Source organism: Haliaeetus albicilla, chromosome 11 (assembly GCF_947461875.1).
Source record: "Haliaeetus albicilla chromosome 11, bHalAlb1.1, whole genome shotgun sequence".
NCBI classification, from domain to species: Eukaryota; Metazoa; Chordata; class Aves; order Accipitriformes; family Accipitridae; genus Haliaeetus; species Haliaeetus albicilla.
Window position 1 is genome coordinate 1,496,726 of NC_091493.1, and position 15,568 is coordinate 1,512,293.

Below are 15,568 nucleotides of genomic sequence, written 5' to 3' on the forward strand. Positions count from 1 at the left end.
ATAAACAAGATAATATAACCCCTTAAACACGTTCAGCTTCAGTAAGGTTGCACAGCTGTTTAAGAAGTAAAAGCTGAGCAAGCAAAAGTAGTATCCATAGAGCAGGAACTTTAAGCCTCACGGACACCTCTTTGTTCTCTTAAGAGGTTAAATTACATACTCTGTCCAGTCATGAAACAGCTTACAACATTATCTCATGTGGGCTTCCCAAATCAATGTTCTCTTATGTGCCACAGCTTCACTGAAACACTGTGCCAGATAATTTAATGCCAAGTGTTCAATTAGTAGTGCAGACCCTGGCTCAGTTGCAGGGACTAGATAGGGTGCTTAGAAGCATATAATTTATACAGTATTTTATTTCACATTTTTTGTACAGGCACAAACTTATCAATATTTTGGTTGGGTGCCTTTGTTGCCTTACTGATTTTGCTTGCTTCATACTACCAAAATAAAACAAAATAAATAAATCTAAACTGCCAAAAATTTAGGTAAGAAAAAGAATTTCAGTATTACAAATTGTGCCTCAGGCAGAGGGATTGAGGTCTCAAAATGCACATCAGAATATGATAGCTTTATGTTCATTCACTGAAGAAGAATATAAACAGTATAAATTGAAGCTTTCCTTTTGTAAATAAGGAAGAACGGCTGTCACTCACATTCCAGGAAGAAATACTGCAGTGGTACAAGATATTACTGCCTCATTTGCTTTTTACCAGCCCTTTTCAGGGACAACTGTCCCACTAGCAGAGCAGAAAGCCCTTCACAGCAGAGATACCTTTTTTACTTTTCTTCTCTTTCTCTGGCAACTTAAGTTGTGACATAAGGCCGTGAATGGAAATGGCTGAGGCAAGGGCATACATATTCCCTTCTCTTGATGCCACGACAGGAACAGAGACTTCTGCACTGCGACAAATCAGACACCTTGGGGTAGGAATATTTGAAACCATCACAGCAAGACTTGCCAGGCCATAAATGAAGTAGGAGAGAGGTACTGTGCACTGCATATTCTGAGAGACAGATCTGGTAAATAGTCATGCACTTGTTTCATTCAATACCTGTGAGGTATCAGCTGTCTGAAAGGTTGTGAAGAGTATTTGTCTTATTTATCATCAAATTTAAGCCACCTTAAGATGAGTGCATTAATAGGATGCCTGAATCCCTCTACATTCATAATGGCTTTTGTGTAAATAAAAGGGAGACTGTTATGCAGAGGTACTTACTTAAGTATCAAAAGGGATACTTTAGCTTTGCTTATCAGGCATGCCGGTTAAGTATGGGCTTTCTGATACTGTCTTCTCATCTGTGCTACATTTTTTCAGAATCAGGATGAACTAAGATAATGATTTTGAAAGGCCTGTATAACAAATGACGTTCATATCAAATAATGACATAATCCTCTACTTACTTTAAACAGCTTATTAGAAATAATTTAAGAAGGTATAGAACATTTAGCACCATTATTGCTTCCTATAATGCAGTATCTTTAAGAATTTTAAATGAAAAACTGTTATTATAGAATATTTTCGTTCTTCTCTCCCCTTCTCCTTCCTCTTCTCATCCCTCAGATGTTTTTGAGGGTTCATTTACTTACTACTTCAATGTCTTTCAAGCTAAATTTACTTAATTTAAAAGTACTGTTATTGTCTTACAACTTTCAGTCCTTGAAATACACAGCATTTAATCTATCTGATGAGGTTGTTTCTTAGCTAAGAAACACACATCAGCAATGATAAAGGTTTGAAATTGAAACTCAGTTAATAGCTCTGTAGTTGAAGTTATGCCTGGAACAAAGTATAAATGACGACACTTGCAGTCACTTTAGCTATGTAAGGCTACCAATGGTAGAAAGTGATAGAAGATGAATTTTACTGGGTAAAGGCAATAGTATCTGGCAGTATGTACAGAAGCAGGCCTTTAAAACAAGGCTATACTTACAAGTTAATATTCAACACAGAGATGCACTTTGAAAATGTTGTGTTCTGCTTTTCAGAAGCCTGTAATTGTGTGCAGTCAAAAAATTTGCTATTGATAAGGTGTGGTCCTATTTGTCCTTTTTGTTGGCAGCATGCAAGACGACAGTTTAGAATCCTCAACTTCAATATCTCAACTTCTGAGAGAAAGTTATTTAGCTGAAACTAAACATCAAGGGAAGAGTGAAAGAAGCAGATCGGAACCAGCTTCTCATAATTTCCATTACGGCAACGCTTCGGGTGATTCAGATGAGGTAGCTGCCCAAGATGACCTTCCAGATCTCTCTGCCTTTTTGAGCCAAGAAGAGCTAGATGAAAGTGTAAACCTGGCAAGACAAGCTATTGATCAGAATCCATTGGAAACTAAACAGGATGAGCTTCAGGCACATTCACAGCATCTCCCAGATCAGCTGAAAAACACAGGAAAACACAAACAAATGGCCCAGTCTACAGCTTTGAATACATCAGACAATGGGCTGCACTCAAACTTTTGTCAGGACCATGTCAGAAATACAAAGGGCTCCAAAGGGAGCTCTCAAGATCTAAAGAAACACCACCCCCCTTCTGAATCGGAATCAAAAAAGGAATTCCTAAACAAGGCAGCAGATTTTATTGAGGAGCTCTCGTCACTTTTCAAAGCTCACAACTCTGAAAGAATAAGACCCCGAACATGCAAAAACTACAGGAGCAAAATCGATTCTAAGAATAAGCCTGCTCAAAAAGGTAGCTCTAGCCTATCTAGCACATCAGAAAACAGAGAAAGGCTTTCCATTCCAGTATCTCAAAACTTGGAAAACAAAGCAGAGAAAACATTTGAACAAACCGATCATCAACAGGCGGCAAACTTGGAATCTATCAATCAATTAGCAAGTGCAGAGCTAAAAACAGAGTCAGAATCAGCATCTGTATATTCTGATGAGCCTATTGGACAACCACCATGCTTTACTCAAAAACTGAAGAGCAGGGAAGTTCCGGAAGGAACCAAAGTGCAATTGGACTGCATTGTGGTAGGAATCCCAACACCTGAAGTCAGGTAAACATATTCTGCACTTATCATTTTGTATTTCTGTAACAGTAGGTATATGCCTTACTCTTTCCAGATATTTTGATGCATACGTTTCAGTAATCTGTAGCAGAGGTCTCTTGATCTTGGTTATTAAAATCGATTAAGAAAAAAAATTTCTTTCTTTAAATCATACAAAAGGTTGCTTATATTTTAAGACAACATATTTTGGAACACATTACTTTCTTTGAATTTTAGAGAACTATTTTTAAAAACTGTACTTTCATAATTAAAAGAAAGTGAAAAATGTTAGTCATCTTTGTGGAAGTCAAGAACGATTGTGTAAACCAGCTAAAAACACTGATGGCTGTTGATACCTCATGCTGATGTCTGAAGGTATTTGACATGAGTGAACACAGGATCCTATAAACAAAAAACATCCATACATGAACAGAGAGGAAAGGAGTTCATTTAAGTTATTATACAAATAACCAGGAGCAGCTCAGTTCTAATTCAGATTCTGACAATGATTCTGCCATGACCTTAGAAAAAACACTTCTGTTTTATCAGGTATAAGACACCCTTAATAACAGATACTTATTCATGTTGTGTGACTAGCCTGCTAATTCTGATGCTTCAGTTCTCACCTATATCTATGAGGATTTTGAAAGTTAAATCTGTAACATTTGCAAAGATCACTGGAGATGAAAGGAAATGTGAAAGCTACACTTTATTCATCAATGACCTCAGTGGAATGAGAAACAGATTATTGTAACTTTTAAATTTATCTTGAAAATTCTTAGATCTCATCAGCATTTCTAAATCCAAATTTGTTCATACAGAGCTCATTAGTCAAATTTACCTCTCTCTCACAGTGGTGGAATTATATTTACTTTGCTGGGACTGTACCAATCCAATAGAAAGGAAAACTGTATCCATCTTTTTGAGATGTACTATACATACTTGAATCCTAATATCTGCGGTATCATAAATAGATACCCTTAGTCTAGACAGTTGCCTATCCTTTTATAGGCATTTTAGAAATCTGTGTTGCTTTTCTAAATATTGAATAGAACTATTTGCATCTTCAGCATCCTATTAAAGGACTCTGAGCTTCACAGATGGTCCACTTTTTCCAATTGTCAGCTCATTGTCTTCCTTATATACTTACATGCTGAGTACAGCACTACTACCACTTCTGCTACAGTCGACATCTTTTATCATCTTTCTCACTGAACTAATAGGCACAATCATCAAATGAAAACTATCTCAACGTCCCAAGACAGAAGCTCCAAAGATTTTTGTGGTAAAGAATCTTTCCCTTCCACTCCCTTGGATTTCTGGCACACCAGCTGCTAATTTTTCAGAAGGAAGAAGCTTTTACAACACACTATTAAGTACATAGGAACAAGGATCTACAAATGAATCCTCTTGTTGTGGACAGCCTTGTCATGAAGACAAGAAGTTGCCCAGCTCATAGGATCCCAGAACTGTAACTGCCAGACCATTTTGCCCCACTAGCGCCTTCCATAGTAACATGTAGGTTCTCAGTCCCTAACAAGACCTTGACCCCTGGTGCCACGCAGGGTCTCTTGTCCGTGACAGGAATGTGAACTTCCAAAGGACTAAATCTGTTCTAAAGCTGGGGGAAATGCCTTGTTTGGGAAGAATATGCTTTCTACTACGCTTCATATCTAAACTCACTGCTTTCATTAACAATTTTGAGGCATTTCCTTGGTGGAAGTTATGCCATTATAAATTTTGTATTGTGTTCAGCCCTTCAATTCATAGAGGAATCTGATTAAAAGAGAAAACAGTGCCAGAAATTTGCAGGTTTTGTCAGAAAACAGACAGGAAATATCATCATCCCCTAGACAGTAGCAATACTCTCTGAAGACTTCTCTTGCTTATCAAGACTTTGAGACTTATTTCTCCAAGCACTTGCCTTGATAAATCTTTTTGATATTAAAAATGTCAGTAGGATCCCTGGACATGAAAAATATATTTTTTTCCTCTCATCATTCATAGTTTATAATACAAAGAAAACAACTGAAATAATCTTCTCTTATGTATATAGACCTGTACACAAACTCAATCTGGCTTTCTTTGTATTCAGAAAAGGTGAACACTGAATTGTTTGTTTCTAGACCTATACTCCAGCGCAGAATGTTAATTTTATCTATTTCTCCAGAAGGCCACAATGCCATCCTTATAACAGCACATCATGCCTATGCTGTTGACACATACGTAAAACGGACAAGGTGTTCATGCCATCTAAGTTTAGGTATTCAACAACTATCTGAATTAGAAGCTGACACTATAAAGTCACTGAAGCCTCACAAGGGCAGATCAGAGAACCCAGGAACAATGACTCATCCCACCGAGTATCCAGGGATGGCCAGGATGCCTATGCACCCAATTCAGGGACCGCTTGATTTCACAGAATTGGATGACAGGTATCTTTGTAACTCGGGTCTATTTTTGTCCCAACAAAACTGAAGCTTTTCCATTGAAATTTCTATTTCAACATTTGATTTTGTTTACTTTAAATAATAAAGTAAGCTACTTATGTGAATGACAGTCAATACAGGAGCTGTTACACTTTTATAGAATAAACATCCATCAGATTTTTCCAATGATAATACACTGCTGTCATGCACTGTACTGCTCCAAACAGAAATGCACACTTGGTTTACTGACTCATGCTTGTAGCCAGATCAGGGTCTTAAAGGAGCTAAGACAGAAGTCCAGAACTCACACGCTGATGCCCCAAGGCCAAGGGAAGCAGGGACAGGGAGAAAGAAGTCCCATAGAGAAAATCAGTCCCAAGGAGTAAAACTCAAGAAAAAGATCAGGATCAGCTTTCAGTTTCACAATTTAAACTAACAAATAAAAGATAAATCACAAGGGGGTAAGTTTGAAGTTTCTTTCCCCTTGTGTTTGTGTGTGTGCGTGTGTGTGTGCACGTATGTGCTGTATTAAGGAGAAAACTGGGAATGTTAGCTGCTTGAACAGTTTCCTGATCACAGTTGTTTGTTAACAAAACTTTTGTCCTGTTCATCCAAGATTCTTTCAACTCCACTGATATGCAGGAGTAACACTAAGAAAGGGTGTAAAAAAATTATCTTGCCTGAGTGATAAATATACACGTGCTTCCAGTGATCATGGCCTTTTTAGTCATTGCTACAGCACCAAGAAACGAGAGAATATAATGTACTTTGGGGTATGGGGACCATGAGAATGCAGTTTTTTTTCACTAAAAATAGTGCTTGTCTTTGATCTGCTGTGCAAAGTTTCCAAAATAGTGAAGGAAGCATCTTGTTGGCCACAGTTGTGGAACTGGGCTCAGAACTGGCAACTGTCTTGCTTTGAGGATAACAGTTTTCCAAGGTTTGTGGTGAGTTAGTTCAGTATCTGTGGAGCTGGGCAAGTATAGAAGAATTCTAATAGATAAGCAAGAGAGATACAAAAATCAGTAGTCCCGGGAAAGGACTAACTGGCAAGGTGGCAACTGATGAAAGAAAGCTTAATGCTGACTGGCTTTAAGGCATGATTTCTTCCTCCTTCAACTTAGCTGAATGTCAGTAAACAAGCATCCTTTGGACAAACGTGTGCTAATGCATGCTTATCTGTGTCCTTTGACTTAAAATGGACCTCCTAACCACAGAAAGGAATCCCAAGTTACTTACAATGCTTATAATATATACACTTACAACGTACAGGTGGTACTGTGGGAACCGAGAGCATTGTGAAACAAGAACAAGATTCAACAAGCTCTTAATGTAGTTTCTCAGTCAACACTAGGAGGAATCAGATGGTTAAACTGATGTAATGGGGATTATAAGAGAGAAATTAGAGACAGGAGATTTAGAAAGAAGCTGATCACACAAATGGAAAGGACGGGAAAATATGGTGGACAGATACCACGTTTGAAAGCAAGATAGTAAAAAACAGAATTGATGTAAAAAAATGGTGTAAATGACATTCATGATGGATCAGGGACAAAATATCATTGGCAATGATAAAGCAGTATAATTTACAGGCTAACTATTGGTAGGTAGGTTACTGGTAGGTAATTATCTGGCGTATACAAGGGCTCACTGAGGGACAGAAAATCGGATGGTGGAGCAAGACAAGAAACTGGGAACTGATTTGAAATAGCAGTATATGGAAGGCTAGATCCTGCTTGGCTGAATACAGATAGATCTGTCCAACTGCTTTTTAAGATAACTCAGTCTTAATGTAGTAAACCCACATGTTAGAGGAACCTTATTAAGCCTACCTATCTAGAAAGATGTTTCAATGAAACATTACCCATATGTCAGTATCATCACTGAATGCAGTGTCATAGAAGAGATGAACAAAGATGGATACTATAGTATATGGGCCTCTCGCTAGCTCAAACATTAGCTCACAATTAAAGAACACTACTACAATTATTGATTGGTTATTTTACTCTGACTATACTGCAGGTTAGAAATAAGCATTTAAGAGAAATGTGTAGTATATTTCCAAAGTGTTAAAGGTTTTGCTGACCTCCTTCTCATGTTTCTTTCTACAGCTCTGTTTCTGTATGAGTAACGATAGGTGTAACATTCACTCCTCTCTGCGAGAAGAGCACTCCTTATTCCCCCAGGTTCAGAGGTGCCTACATTCTTCCAAACTGTTTGGCACATCACTCCTAGGTTAATTTTACTTATGAATCACATTGCATGGTTTGGCATACACAGCTATCCTGGAAGTGTCATGAGGATTTGATGATCTAAAAACAGGCTGTATGTCATAAGGTTTCCATGAAAACATTCTTTAACATAGGCATACAAAGCTTAAAAAGTGCATTTTAGTGCTGCTTTGTTTAAGGAGACTAGGTTTGCAACTAATCACAGATTTTTAGAGACTATGAAGCCAAATAAGATTGATTAAGATTTTCTTTTCCTGGCTGCCAAATGAAAACCTTTATCTGTTTCAGTGCTCAAAGTCTAGAAAGCCAAACTTCTCTTACATGCAACTCCAGTCAAGTCAATGGATTAAGACCTAGGATGAATTTGGCACAACAGATGACACTGCTTGTGCTTAACGTGAACCTGCCTTCTATGATGAAGCTATCATTACAATTCATGGCAGTAATGAAATGTCAGTGAGAGAGAGTATTGCTACTTCAGTCATGCCACGTATCTCAATGTCAGAACTCCCTTGGAACTGACATTTCATTGCTACCACATACAATGTTTTGATGGTAAGAATAAAATAAAATGTTAATAAACAAGGAGTAGATATGGCCATACCAAAGATTTACATAAAGCTTAATTTCACAAGACAGAATTGTTTTTCATTTATAAGCATTGCAAAGAGATAACATACATGTAGCACGTTGTTTTTCTCGGCTTTATCTCAAAATACTTTAACATTATGGCAAAAATAGCGACTAAAGAACACTCTGCATAGGAGAACTAAACACAGGTTTGAAACAGAATTTTATTCCTGAAGTTTTAAATCACTTGTGTTGCAAATTTTGGACTAGTCAAAGGAAAAAATAACTGCAAAGAAAAGAATTAACTCAATACTGCTTCACTGTCTGAGTCTATTAAAGGAATATACTACTCACATACTACTAAAATAATTGGAAGAAATAGCTTACATGGTGTTTTTAAATTTGCTTATAGGAAATTAGATTTGTGCCTCACAAAGGCATGCAATACATACTTTACACAAACACAACAGGTTAATTGGAATAGCTGATCACTAGTAACACAAAGACTTCTTATATCTTACTGGTGATTATATCACAGCATTTTGTGTAATGTGTTTTGCTTTATGTGTCACTTGAGTGAGGAGCCACATTTCAGTGGACACAAAAATATATCACTGTACCATGTAAGTTATTTTAATGTTCTGAAAAGATGCTGCTGAAAATGAGGTCAAATTCTAGAACATGGGTGTTCTCTTTAATAGCTTTTCATATCTGCTAAAGCTAACATGCTAAACCAAGGCTACATTATAAGGAAGAGGCATGAGGTAGGTATATAAAAAGACATGAGTAAGTGCCATGACTCACCTCCCAAAGTACACAGTTGCCTACATGAATTACACACCTAACAGGCGACTTGTACATTCATGTACCAAATTTGTGCTTGTAGTCATACAACTGTGAATGAACCTTAGGTCTTCTCTCCTGAAAATGTGACCATTGTCAATTACCACCAATTGCAAATCTTGAAAACAACAGAAGAATAACCCATACTGTACATAGAATTTAAAAAATCCCCCCTTCGGGATCACAGGAATCCTATATAATTTCCTGGCCTGGAACTTTAAAATGGCACTAATCAATTTCAAAGGACCTTTTCAATCAACCTTGTAATGCACATTACCATACTTCTCCCTTGGGACTGCTAAACATTTCCTCAACTTACTCGTGGTAGAGTTGTTCCTTTATCCCACGCACTAGATGATTGTGTTCTAGATACTAAGGACCCCACAACTAGCTATGGTGTCCGTATCTACATGTTTATAAGGACATCACTGAACAGAAAAGCAAATGTGATATGCACTTCTGGGGAGCCAGTCTAAAAAAACCCACTGTATCTAACTATTAGTGGGGAAAATACCAGATTTGGGCAAGTCATTATGGGCAAAGTGTAAAATAGATGTAGCTGTTCCTTCTGTTTGAAGAGGTTTGTATTAGAGGATCTGAAGGCTCCTGACTGGACTATGATGCAATACAAACACTATAGCTCAATCAGAAGAAGCTAGAAAGATCATTATTTTTAAAGGAAATGTATTTTGAATGGAAGTGTAAACCAATTCTTTCAAAATAAAGATGATACAAATAAAAAGCAGGATTTGCAAACTAAATGTTAGTGAAGAACCATACAATCTAATCTACTAAAAAATAATGGTAATGGCACTGTGATGGTGAAATCCTTTAAAACAGAGGTAGTTTGTAAACAATCATTTTAAGACCAGTGATTTCACCGTTTTAAAATTGTTCTTAAGTGCTGCTTCACACCTTCTAAAAAAGATAAAAGAGAATGGTTAGATACTCCAGAGAAATATATGAATATACATACATGTATATATTAGCTCTGTTCTTACAGTCTTCTGTAAGTGTCTGCTTTTGGCCACTGTCAAGACAGCATGCTGGGTTAGGTGGACTTGTAGTCTCAGCCAGAACATGCAGTAATTTCTTATTTACCTTTTTACATGTGCTAGCTCACCTGGCATCCTAGGATATGTGCCAATGTTATTACTCCCCTTTGTATGATGACAGCTGTCTCTTAAATTTCCAAAGGTGTTGTATGGGTTTGGTTAATATCCAGAATGCTGTTTACAACTGTATTGTGAAGCACCTGAAACAAGTTCCATTAAGGTTTGAGAAGTAGCAGGAATGGCTGCTGAAAGCTATCCTGGGGTAAAGTGTTGTCCTAGACAGACTGTCCACTGACAGCAAGTACCTCGGAGTGCCCACCAGAGTGGTAGAAAACCTAGCAAATGAGCTATGTCAAACTTCAGAGGGACACAGGAATATTCCCCTAATGTTGTGGCTCACACTGAGTTCAAACAAACATCTGTGGCAATTTAAGACACAGCTGTAGCCTCCTGACTGCCCAGTCCCTTCTTTTATGGCTATTAACATTTACCAAAAGTGATATATAGAAGAATTTCTATGGTTCAGTTATCCTAGATCCACATGCCTAATGTCCTGGTGCAAACCCATTTTCATTAGACCAGAACTAGGGCAGCTGGGCCTGGGAACACATTTGAACCTGCCATCCTTGCTTCAGGGCGAGAAACCTCGAGCAAAGAAGTTAGCATCAGGATTTTAACATTTTAAAGTACTGCTGCCAGATCTGCAAGAGCTTGTCTATCAGAGCCCTAAGGCTCAAATGGAAGAGAAATGAGTAACTTTGTCTGAAATGCTCCGCATAAAGTAGTGCCAGTTTCTCATTGGTAAAACCCTGCAAGAAGGATATGGATGTATTTTAGGGAAGTGAAGCTGTCCTTCAGCTGTGAAATGTCAGGGAAGAGAGCTGGGACATTTTACACCCTGCTGGCATCCTCTTTTAACATGATGATATTTATGACATGACTGTCTGTTGCAATTGGAAATGTTAAATTCATAAAAGTAATTTTCTTAGACCCTTTTTCAATTCTTGTTACAACGGAGGCTTGTAAAAGAGGATAAGCAAGCAGACAGAGACATGAACAAGACTTTTAAGTTCTAGCTCTCTAGCTGCAAAGGTTTGCCGTTCTAAAAGGGGAAATTGTGTTAAGTGGTATGATTCACTCTACAGTGCAGGAGCTTCCCTCCATAACAGGCAGACCTGTACGCTTTCCAAGCTGTACATTCAAGTCAGTTGACTGTACAGCTACAGATTACACTAATGTGCAACTCGAAGTGGACTGGGGAATACCCTGACTACTTTAAGAAAGCCATCTTGGACAGCTAGGACTGATGGTGCACAAATAGTGCATGGTTTACTTCTTAGCTATGTAATCAGCATTTAAGTTCCAGATCTGTACTCCTTCACACCCCATAGTCCCTTTGAGGCTCCTTTTTCAATTCTACTTTATACTTCTACTAAATTCTAGTTTTCCATTGCTATGGACTGTCTTACAGGGGTTTTTTTTCCAAGATATTAATTTGGGGTTTTCTTTATGCTCAATTTGTAGCACAAACTGTTGTAAAAAGTTGTGCTTCCAAGAGTTGCATACAATTGAATGGTTAAACAAATTTATTTATTAACGTTTTTCTAAATTATCTGAGATGGAAATGTATCAAAGTACCTTATAGTATGAGCCAGGAAACATGAATTATTACAATTTACTACACAAAACCCTATCCCTATCCTTACCACAACTAATGTTATTTGCTGTAATATATAACAGTAAATACATTTGCCATTGCTTTGATAGCATTTGCATGCACTTAAAAGCTAACGGGTACTGTTACCAAGTTAGCATATAAAGATTGATGAAACAATTACTCATTTTAAAAAATCAGTTGAATCAAAAATGTTATCAGTATGACAGCCTCCACCCACACATGCACAAGACACATTAATCAATCATACACAGTTAAGAAAGCAGCAGAAAACAGAAAATACAAATATTTTTGTGGAGTTTCACATCTCTGTATTTATGAGAAAAGTTATGCTGAAGATGAAGGCACCTTAGTTTGGCTTTTCAAATTCAGGTAGTTATCTGAAAATACAGGTATTTCTGCGTATTATCGCAAACGTTTAACTCTGGATCCCTATACATAGTACTACAACTTCTCTATAAAACCTAGAATGTCTTATTAAATTTGAACCTGGTTCTGCAAACCCACCTGCTTTTTCTCTTTCTGTTCTGTCTTTTCCATATTAACAAGCAATAGCAATCAGGCCTGCTCTCCCCTCCTACTAGCTCTCAGGTTGAGCTGACTGTTCCTGTCATTAACACATTCTAAGGAGCTGTGTCTTCACGTGCTGCTTTTAATTTTGCTTGGATTCCTGCATTTTCCACTGAAACAACCCTTCTGAACACTGAGAGACTTAGGAATGCCTTAGATGAGAGCATGAAGTCTCTAAAAGGCCCAATATATTTTTGGATGTGTAGCTGGATTTAAAAGAGAAACACAGAAATATGATGCAGAAAAGAATTCAAGGTCCAGCTGTCCCACTGGCTATGTCCCTGTAAGGAAGTACCTCTATATTGTAACAGATCAATTCTCTTTCCTTGTGGTACACTTATGCCATCTTTTATAAAAATCAGAGTGTCTTAAATACATGACAAAACAAAGAGTAACATTATAATAAATTTCAGTCACATTCTGAACCAACATGAACTTTGGAATCACAACTTTGAGGGAAATTTGTTCACTTAGGGTTTTTTTGGTTGTTTTTTTTGCTACATTTTAAGCCACAACACAGATCTGAATGTACCTCAAGAGAAATTCAGAGCTGGACTGATAGCGTTCCAAATTCAGAGCTCTTCTACTCTGCTACTGAAATCTGTACATCAAGAAAAATATGTGCTAGAGTCACTTACATGAACTAGTTTGTTAGTATGTTTAAATACTGCAAAGAAAGGAGCTCTATTATTTGCTGTAATTGAATATTATGAAAATCATAAATATTTTATTCCTATGACTGTTCATTCAACACTTGCCTGCAGTACTCTGTCAGAATCTTCAGGCTAAAACCCACCCATTTATCATCAGAAAGACTTCGAACATTGTCATTCTAGTTTCAAGTTGTTTGCATTGATAATATTTTTTGCCTTGCAGGTGGTACTGTGAAGGGAAGGAGCTTGAGAACTCACCAGACATTCAAATTACCCAGACAGGTGATCAACACTCATTGGTTATTGTTGAAGCTTTTGAGGAGGATACAGGACGTTACTCGTGCTTTGCTTCAAACATCTATGGAACAGATTCCACTTCTGCAGAGATTTACATAGAAGGTAATGTTAGAATTCTTGCAGAAATCGGTTGTTGAAATTGGTCATACAGGATTAAGATACAATTATGTATTTTGTATGTTAACCGTGTAATAGATTTGTCACAAAAAATACACAGCAGGAAGTCAACACTTTTCATCATTACTAACGTATTTATTACTTCTCTGTAAAATAGGCTTCAGACAAGTGACTGCCCTTTACATATAATTTTATTGTGTTGCTTCCCAGAGATTTTATGTCTCTCATAGAAAGATCAAAGTCTAGAAATATTCAGATTCTGATGCCACCTTGTATTTTTTGTCTGTGGTACTCTACAGAAATATAAGAACCTAAATTTTGTGTCTAATTCTTATTAACCCCTTTTTCCTACTGCCATTATTACAAATTGAATATAGGATAGCTTCATCCTAAACCATTACTGGGACCTTGTAACCAAAATGAGTATGCCAGCAATTTGATATTTTACTCGCACAATAGATGCTGTAAATAGAATATATTTCTGCAGATTTAGGTCTCTCTTCTTTCTCCTTATGCTTTTTAATATATCCTACTTGGCTTAAGAGAGGTCTATTTATTGTATTTCTTTTTAACACTTTTTTGGGTAAGGTTTCAGGTTGCATCCATCATTGTGCTAGCAGGATTACAAATTTAAAATAAACACACAGAATCTTTTTTTTTCCTTTTGTCTTTTTTCCATTTCTCAGGCAGAGAAATATACTGTGAGTAACATCACTGACCACAGTGGGACCATTCATAAATTAAAGCACCTACCCTACTTAATACAAGGTTAATTTTGCTCTACTGTTATTCTTCTTTCACGTCTCTAATCTGACAGTGAAAGGACGAATCCTTTTTTAGTACCTGCACTGCCCCTGACATTAATGGGAGATGTCTGTGCTTGGCAGGGATTTACTAGTTCTCGAGACTGGGGCCAAGGCCTGCTTTTACCTAACTCGTGGATGTTGGATGGAAGCCATGGCTGATGGAGATGCTCACTGGCAGGAACTGCAGAGAAAATGAAATTTCCAAAGGCAGTGAAGGCTGAATCAGAAGTGTAAAATGTCTCAGTAAGACAGCTGTTAGTAAACGGAGCTAGTATCTTCTCCAAGCTGTGCTATAAGGCACTAGTTTAAGAATAATAGCTACGATTCCAGGTGTCTCTCTTTTTTTTTTCCCCCCCTGTTTTTTTTTCCTGTTTTTTTTTAAACTGGTAGTATCATGTGCCTGTGAAAAAAAAAAAAGCTCTTACTTGATTCACAACAGCAATTACAGACTAAATCATACTAGTGGCATTTTAAAGAGAACGTGAGGAAGACCCAGGTATACATTCACTCTTGGATGCTGTTTTCCTCATTTCAGTCACACCTCATCCCAAATCTGCCTTATGTCAATAGCAGTTCTGCATCTTACACAGTGTACATTGTTGGTTCATTTCCACTGCAATGTGATCTTTTGTTTTGGCATAACTTTATAATATATATCCTTAGAATGCTCTAGAGAAATTTGAAGGCTTGTATCATTCATAGATAAACTTCTCCAAAAACCCCTCTGATAAGTGATTTTTTTGCTTTCTCATAGGAGTCTCTTCTTCTGACTCTGAAGGTGAAATCATCAAAGACGAAATGGATCAGTAAGTTTAAAATCAATTACATCTTCCATATTTTTTCTTACAGTTAAAAAACCCCACAAGTGTAGACATTTCAGTTTCCATTAATATATTGCAACTTCCAACACATTAGGCTTTTGTTTGGGATTTGTTTGGATTGTTTGGGTTGGGTTTTGTTTGTGTGTTTGTTTATTTGCTTTAAAAATACTATGGAACAAATACACATTTGCTTGTGTATCTTCAACTTTAGCTTAAGAATTGAAACTTTAATACTAAATATAAACATAAGAAGAAATATGTTACCTTAAAGATTAAACTACTAGAATTAATTTACTAAAACAGATGCCATTTGACTAGACCCAACTTAAATGCTGATTTAAGCATCTGACTTAGAAAAACAGTGTAGCAAAATTTCTCACATGAAAATATGGTATGTCATTAAGTTTTTGTCAGAAGATGGCTATACATGGATTATTTAGATTTAATATAAGGAAATTAATAGATATAAACTAGAGTAAACTGAAATGATGGGTATAAAAGACTACT

At 37.0% G+C, this 15,568-nt stretch overlaps 1 protein-coding gene across 4 annotated transcripts in view; it reads left to right on the plus strand.

The window, feature by feature from the left end:
* The window catches only part of MYPN (myopalladin), a 79,075-nt gene that overhangs the window by 25,170 nt on the left and 38,337 nt on the right, over positions 1–15,568 (plus strand). For 3 of the 4 annotated variants that reach the window (XM_069795740.1, XM_069795741.1, XM_069795742.1), the window contains exons 2-4: positions 2,065–3,003; positions 13,244–13,419; positions 14,995–15,046. In XM_069795740.1, the coding sequence (XP_069651841.1) occupies positions 2,066–3,003; positions 13,244–13,419; positions 14,995–15,046 (1,166 nt within the window). In that variant the 5' untranslated portion in view covers position 2,065. The remainder of the gene's footprint in view (positions 1–2,064; positions 3,004–13,243; positions 13,420–14,994; positions 15,047–15,568) is intronic. The other variant, XM_069795743.1, reaches the window with a different exon arrangement.